At 35.5% G+C, this 8,867-nt stretch overlaps 1 protein-coding gene across 1 annotated transcript; it reads left to right on the top strand.

Moving 5' to 3' along the window:
- Positions 1-2,753: 2,753 nt before the first annotated feature.
- LOC149199851 (uncharacterized) lies at positions 2,754-3,458 on the top strand. The gene has a single exon (XM_089400740.1). The coding sequence runs from the start codon at positions 2,754-2,756 to the stop codon at positions 3,456-3,458; it is 705 nt and encodes a 234-aa protein (XP_089256866.1).
- The last annotated feature ends 5,409 nt before the right edge of the window (positions 3,459-8,867 follow it).

The following is an 8,867-nucleotide window of genomic DNA, read 5'->3' as shown; positions in this document are numbered from 1 at the left end:
TCCTTGTGTGATTTAATTTCTCATTTTTGTGCATTTCTTTCTTATTTATATAATTAATGGGCTCAAATACCAACACAACCTACAAAAATCCCATCATAGTATATTTAATTATATATTCCCAAACACTTCATGATACCAAGAAAGAACGAATCACTAAAATGATACCTGGAAGAATCCCCATTCTTCACAAGCTTGAACAATTTTCTTAATCTCTCCTTCTCTCTGCAATCCTTCTAAAAGCTTGGCCATGTCAATGATGGGGATGTTGAGTTGATGATCAAATATTGAATTTTATACTGGTTTTTCTTTGTCCTTTTTATAAACTTTTTTGGTATTGTTTCATTTTGCTTCCTGACAAGTTCTTGAACACTCGAAAGTAAGAAAAGACTTACCTCGACTGGGAAGGTTGTTGTGAGCACTCTCATAAAATGGAGCCATTCTTTCAAACACTCATCAAACTAAGAACTTAATGAAACTTTTAACTCACGGACTTAGGTAAGCACAAAATATTTGGTTGAATGTTTGAAACTATCATATTTTTGTACATATTTATAGTATTGGTAAGAAGGAATTCAATAATAATTAAAATTGTCTCTCATGCACGCCATCCAAGTTTAAACAATTGAGAAACATCTTATTTTAATCTTATATCATACTTGCTCATGACACGTATGACTGACCGTATAAGAAAGAGAAAAACACTTTGGACTAAATTGGTTGGTTGTATCTTTTTGGAACATTTTTTAAAAGTTAACCCATTGACGTATGACTGACCGTATAAGAAAGAGAAAAACACTTTGGACTAAATTGGTTGGTTGTATCTTTTTGGAACATTTTTAAAAAGTTAACCCATTGAATATGAAAATCTTGGTTCCATTCTACTGCTTGGAAAATGGAATTATCCAACATCTAACTCATAGTGCGAGGATGCAGTTTGAAGTGTGATAGGGGTAAGAGCACAAGCTTTTTGATTTTTTTTTGTGTCCTTTGATTACGTGACTTCTCACACATTGTATCTACATGTACACTTGTTTATTTCTAATTCCCAAATTGTAAAACATGATAAGGTGATTCCATCATGTTAAATATTGTGATTTATACATACAAATATCTTAAAAAAAAAACCGAGCACAATCTCCGAGCACAATCTAAACATTAAAACAAAGCACAAACCAGAAAATCAAACTATAAACTCTAACTAAAATATTAATTATATTTTTCTATTATGTACTTTTAATTGAGTTGAATCATGGATAATGCAAAGAACTTACCAATTTAATAACAACTTCCTTGTTTGTTTGGTCATTAGTACTTATAATTCACCCCAAAAATCAATTAAATTTCCCAAGTCTACCATATTAAACCCTATAATTCCCTTAAAATTCCTCAACACTAAACGAATTAAGATGTTATAAAGCGAACGAAATTGTTACCCTTCAAATGAAACAAAAAAAAAACCGGAGCAAAACCTAAGTAGATCTTTCCAAAGGAGTCGCTGCCAATTTTGAGCCCCGTAGTCTACTTATGGCCTACTCGGGAGTCCATGTCACAATCAAATTTGTTGCACCTATTCTTATCATTGAAAATGAATTTTAAAGACCTCATAGAAAATTTCTCCCGCACATCGCACTAAAGGCAAACAATGAAAATAAGTTTCCCATGACTTAAACTGTTAATTTGTTTTTGTTAATTATTATTAAATATTAACTGAAATTATTATTAACTATAAACTCACTATTAACTTAATTATTAACTATTAATGATGACCATTGGTCAATCATCTAACATTACATTTGAAAAGTGTAAAATAGTACAAAGTAAGACATAATTATTAAATTTCTTTATCTTTGGTCCTCTATGGCCCAGCCATTTTAATCGTCGTGAGTTAAAAAAAATCATGGTCAACATATCACTACAAATATTTGATACCTCAAACTTTGTTGAATCGTCCACAATAAATTGCTTTAATAGTTTCTTATGGTAAAGTGCATTTTCCATATAAGACGGCTTCTTTATGCAGAGAGATTTTCGGAGGGGTTCAGTGGCTTTGCTTCACAGTAACTGTGAAGCGCCCTGAACTTTGTCCCATTTTTCAATGCACGTGCTAATGTTGTCCGACGCTGGGCTCCTCCTATTTGTTTCTAAGCATAGTACATTCGTTAAAGGGCAACTTTTTTCCAGCAATAAAGTCTTTCTTGCATGCGGTGATGTCTCTGTAAGACTGGATTAGGTAAACGTCCCCATGGAGCTTGAAATCATATCCTTAAAGGGCAACTTTTTTCAGCAATAAAGTTTTCCTTGCATGCGGTGATGTCTCCGTAAGACTAGATTAGGCAAACGTCCCCATGGAGCTTGAAATCATATACTCTGAACAATCCAAGGTTGAGGTTCTCCTCCTCTCGTCCATTGAATTTCAAGAATTGTGGTTTGGATGCCGACGGCAAAGACTTTGAAACTCCATGGATGCCCACTCCATCTGATAAAACTAATGGGGAATCCGGAAAGGTAAAGCCGACGGTCTTGCCCCATTCGGATAAAAGGGTGGATGGGATGGATCTACCGAATATAATAAATAAAATCCACGACTTGCTGACTCAGTAACGTGGAATACTGTGATTTACCCCAATCCTTCACATCTCTCCTCTACTCCATGGAAACTGCTTTTACAATTTATATATAAACACGGCGCCGTTTCTGCGTTCCTATGCTGTATCTCCCTGCTGTTACTGCGCACATAACAGACGTAAGAGAATATGGGAAACCATACGTCCTGCGTGACAGTGCGTAATAACAAGGAAACCATTCTGACGGTGGGTAAGAAGGAAACCATTCAGCTGGTTTGCTCAGATGGTACCCATCAAATCTTTCGTAAAACCCTGAGCGCAGCCGAAATCATTGAGGAATTCCCTCAACATTTAGTATGTCACTCCGAGTCATTCTACATCGGACAGAAGACGGCTGCTCTTTCTCCAAATGACCGACTGAAGGTGGGCAGCAAGTACTTCCTTCTACCCCAACACTTCTTTCACTCTCCCTTGTCTCTCCTGTTGCTGGCTTCCTTAATATCGCCACCGCCGCCGTCAAAAGCTCCACTACCTAGTAATTCCAGTGCTTGCGTATCAGCTCCGCTCCGCAGAATCGAAAGTGCTTCTCTTCTCTGCCACCCCTTTGACATACAGAAGAGCGATGCTGGAGGAGGCCTTCGGATCAGAGTCTGCCCAGAGTTTGTTACAAAGCTTATCGAAATCAGTAGGCTTAACATTGATGAAGGCGGGCGTGCAAAGGGCAGGGATTCTGTAGATGGTAAGCGTAGGCTCTGCCATACTCCTGCATTGCAGAAAGATTATGAGAAGTTGGTGAAATCAAGAGGTCATTGCTGGAAACCGACGCTGGAAAGTATCAGGGAAAAGGAGAACGTCGTCGGCTACAAGATATTGACGAGAATTAACAACTCTTGATCAGGTCGATGAATATTATACCATGCTTCCTAGTACAGTTTTCTTTTTTCCCAATAGCCATGATAAACATTTATTGTAATGGACTCGCGACATTGTACTGCTCCACTTCAATGGGTAGATTAGTAGATATTGTTATATTTTATCTTAATATATTATTATTAAGAGTGTTAAAATCTTAAATAAAGAAACTATATCAATTTAATGTTAATTTAACAGTTTTATATAGATATAGATAAAGATAATACACAAATTCAATTCAAATATAGATAACTCCTTTCATTCCAAATGTATATAACTCAATAAATATAAATAAAGGATATATAACTTAATTCAACCCAAATGTATATAGATCAATAAATTTAAGTAGAGTATATATAACTCAACAAACATTAACAATGAAAATAATTGTGCCAACCAAATTTTGTTAAATCTGTCCTAGTTGGTAATTTTAAACCTAGGTGATTTTGATATCAATATTTATAAAGAGAGATATAAAATAAAATCAAATAAATAAATAAATATTTAAAACATAAATTATTAAGCTTTTTTATATCTTCAAATGCTTTATTGCTCAACAATTTTAATCCTCGCTGGTCAAAAATCATGGTCAACATATAATTACAAATCTTTTCTATTTGTAACTTTATAGGTTGAATAGTCCAAAATGAGGTGTTTTAATGGTTTTTATGGTAAAGAACATTTTTTTTGTAAGTTTGGTAGGGTTTTTTTTCATTAATATATAAAAAGCAAGTTACATCCACATGCACATGGTTAGGTGGCCTCAATTTGTCGAGAGGGGAACCAAGTGTGTCGGCCACCTAACAGCGTGATATGCCATCCAGTAACAAAAAATAACAAGTCTTTCTAAGCAATCTAAATAAGCTTGATTGCCTTTGCATTGCTTGAATTCTATATGCCTAAAAACATAACTATCAACAAACTGGAAACTAAATGCTTCCCGCATACAAAAAAGAAAATAAAATTGAGAGACCAAGTATCAAACTACTCTACACCATCAGCAGACGCAGACTCCACCGGAGTCTAATCCTTAGCATTGGATCCTGGGAGCTCTGTCTATGGGAGAATACAAGGAAGATGTTCTTCAATACGCCGAAGTCAGCCATACTACTTTTACATCTGAAACTAGAGCTTCTGAAATTCCTATTTGTAGTCAAGAAAAGATTATACCGCTATAGCCATACCCATAGAAATTTGTTCCAAAGCTTTTGTCAAGATACTCTTCAGAGACCAATACAAGAACATAGTTTGTTTAAATTGAGTGACATGACCTCGGGTGTGCCTTGGGTTCGACACCATAGCTGCCAGTGTTCCACGTCGATTTCCATCATGTCGCCCTGCCTGTTCAGATCTTCTTTCCATTCTTCAATTAACTGCCAAATTTCTTTCGACGTCCCTTCATGATAGGCTATAGTTGCATTTTTCTAATGCTGGAGACTAACTTTCGGCCCTGCGTTCTGCCCCGAGAGGCGCTGGGATGCCCTGCCGCCGAGGCCCCCTTGTTTCTTCTACTGTAGCCCCTCGAGGATGGGCTTCTTTCTTTTGTTGTCGCCGATCGAACCATTGCCTTATGCCTACACTTTGCTATGGAGGTTGTGACTAACATAGTTACCTACATAGGTGGTAACCCGAGCCTAGAAGCTCCCAGCTACAGCCCCGAACACTTGCCATAGAAGAAACATGAACCAATAATTTCCAGTATAGAACCTGAGGGATCACCCCCCTCCTCTTCCATTGCAGACATCCCTTACTGACCAACCTGAACATAGATGCGACCCCCATTTCCAAGAGCCAACTAACATAATAATCGATAATTGGTGTGGATAAAACACAAAAGCTTAATCTACAGAAACAAACCTTGTTCCCAAAACAAATGTGAGGCACAAACATACGCTAGAGACAACACCGACTGGGGCAGATACCATAGAGCCCGCAAAGATGGAACCTAAAGAGATTAACTCTGCTCCAATACATCCAGAGGAAAAACCTTGACCTTCCTAAGGAAATTCAAAAAGACATAACCTAGAAACGAAGCTGAGACCTACCATTCCCCAAGCCCTTTCGATGTTGGGTCGAGACAAGAGGTAATCCCAGAGACAAGCTCCCAATATAACCCCATCCTGGATAGAAAATCCCAAAAACAACAGACATAGAAATAATACCAGGTGATTGGACCTGCTTCAGATGCCATACAAACACATGCAGATGCATGGAGCCCCTCTTCCTTTGAAACCCCGGTGGTTCAAAACCATATAATCCCAATTCCATCAAACAGGTTAGTTGATGCATGGAGAGAAAAAGATGGCAGACCACATAACCGTTAACCAGCGCGAGGAGAAGCCAAGACCGCCACCTTTCCCGCTCCTACGTCGATCAACAAAGCCCAACACCACCACCCTTCAACAATCCTTTACCATACACTACACGATTACCGACTTCCCTCGCAGAGTAACTTACCAATTGCCAAAACGCAATGGCACTATCACCTTCAGTGAGAACCTTAATACCTTGCATGCATCTAACCACCCCACCATATGCCGCGAGCATGTGGTAGGTGGTGGGTTTCTACCTCGAGAAGACCCTATTAATTCACCATGATGGAATTGCTCTCCAACTCACACCCCTATTTGGCTGGCAAAGTACATTTTTAAGCAAGTTTGAAATATCAAATTTATTTTGTTTGTAAATTGGAAATTTTAAGATGGTTATTTCTCTTTAGTGATTTTTTTTAACTTCCATATCGATTCATGAATGTGAGATAAACTTGTAGGTATTTATTTTTAAATGGAAAATTTTCGGCTAAACACAATAATCCACTAATTTAATCCTATATCACTGAAAATTTGTTTATTAAATATATATCAATTGTGTTTTATTAGAAAATATAATTATTGTAATCATTTTTTTAATTATCTTTTTGTGTTTATAAAACCCTGCGTTCGAGTTAATCGACTAAAACATAAACATGGTGACCAGAAATAAATGTTGCAACTAAATAAATTATCTAAGTTAATTTATATCTCCATGTCAAATCAACCATTTCTAAATTTTTCCTCACGAGTCAAAATACATTTAAAGAAAAAAAAAACTGTCAAAGTCCATGCCTGATCGCACGGCTTCTATCCGCAGAGAGGTTTTGGGACGTGTTCCTGGTCTTTGTTTCAACATAATTGTGAAGTGCATTTGTCCAGAACTTTGCCCTTTTTCCTATGCTTAGTATATTAGTTGAGGGACAACTTCTTGAACACCGCGGTACAGTGTCTGCAAGACTCGAATAGGTAAACGTCCCCATCCCCACAGAGCTTTGAATTATATACGAAAACAAAACAAGGCTGAGGTTCTCCTTCCCTCGCCCATTGGATTTTAAGAATGATGTTTTGGATGCCCCGCGGGAAAGGCTTGAAACCCCATGGATGCCCTCTCAACTTGATAAAAGTAATGGTGGATATTGGTAACAGAGTCGTCTATCAAGGCGGAGGAATTGTCTCGACAGTCAAAAGTGGCCGGAATCTAGGTAAAAGAATTTCAAAAAATCTTGTAGAGGCAGTTTGTGAATCATGTTTTTGATGGTGGAAATGGATTCAATACCATCAAAAATGTGTTGGACACCTCAAATTTTGAAGTTTAACAAATATAACTTGGATTTAGAAAAATCCTTGCCAGATTTTCTCTAAATATGATCAGAATTTCCATAACTTTCCAAACAATTCTTCCGGCTCATTAGACTACGGCTATTTGTAACTATTATATAAAAATTCAGTGTTTTAAAAATTATTTATTTATCTATACTATCATGGCTATTCATATTACATTAAAACTCCATGGATGCCCACTCAACCTATAAAACTAATGGGGGATGTTTGTAACTCTTATATAAAAATTCAGTGTTTTAAAAATTATTTATTTATATATTATCATTGTTATTCATATTATATTAAAAAATTAAATTAAAATATGAACAACATTAAAAAAAAGAATTAAATTAAAATAATATTATAAAACAATATGTCAAAAAATTATATTTAACCATATTTATTATCAAAGTTTAATAAAATTAAAAATAATAATAATATATATATATATACAATAAATCTATATTATTTTGGATCTACTTAGGGTTGAGAGGAGTCATATTTTTTAAGGTGCAAAACTTTCTTCACGTTTTGCATTATAAAAGAGATTTACAACTTTCTTCAACCTTCAATATGAGTAAACTTAACTCTTCTAGAGTACTCTTCATAGTGCCCACCTAGCTAGACCATTTTCCGTGACTAACAAGAGTTGGCATGGAAATGTCTCAAATTATAGAGATCAAACATGACAGGTCAACTTACAGGAGGCATAACATTTGTGTTTGAACTCTGATTGATGTGATTCTTACACTCTTGGAAAGATCTTCAAGTGTAGAATAGCACTAGTGAGTGCGATTATTAAGAAACAATTTTTTACCCCATAAAAACATCATTTAAGGCATTAAAATAACTTCAAATATTTCTAACCACAGTTCTTCAAATTGGTTCCCATTGTTAAAACTACTCATATTTCTCAAATTTGTCCACTTTAAAAACATGAAGATGGATGAAAAAAAATCTAATAATTCAATTTGAATCAACTCCATAAAAACTATATCAACTTATCGAATACCATTTATTCACATTTAAGAGTAAACCTTCAATTCCACCCAATCACCTTACATTGGAATGAATATCCATAAAAGAAACAAATACATCACAACTTCATACTTTGCATCCATATTCTCACTTAGAACTGAAATAATGAGAAAGGGTGGTTGATTTATGTACTCTTTCATTGATGATAACACTTGTGAATGGTCCATAATATATGTGTGTCCCAACCTTTTACCTTAATATCTATATATATATATATATATATATATATATATATATATATATAGATAGATAGATATAGATATATATCCACTTAAAGCATATTGAGGTGCCAAGCATATACCAGCTTTCATTGCTCATTAACCTTAATATTGTATGTTTAGGGACAAACGAAAATGATTCCCCATTTTCTAACTTATCCTCCTTACTATATTAACCATTCAATCTAGTCGCTTATTAACAATACTTAATTAATTCAATGCTATCGAAGCTTGCAACTATTTTTTGATGAGAGAAAATGTTCTAAAAAGGGAATTATTGTATGTGTTGTCACTCCCAGAGACAACGTTGGAGTGTTTATAAGACTAGTGCCTGGGTACATCTAAATCGGTGTGCCTCAAATGATTCTCGAGTAGGAGGAGACACCACCCATATTCTATACATAGATATCAGAGAGTTGGTTCTTTCATTCAAAGATACAAGCCATATGTTTCAGCATTTATACACACACATAGTTCCCAGAAATATAACATAAATAGTGAAG

Source organism: Pinus tabuliformis, chromosome 2_1 (genome assembly GCF_031772625.1).
Source record: "Pinus tabuliformis cultivar Carrire ecotype Pingquan chromosome 2_1, CPIR1, whole genome shotgun sequence".
NCBI lineage: Eukaryota > Viridiplantae > Streptophyta > Pinopsida > Pinales > Pinaceae > Pinus > Pinus tabuliformis.
This window is presented reverse-complemented; position numbering and strand designations above follow the sequence as displayed.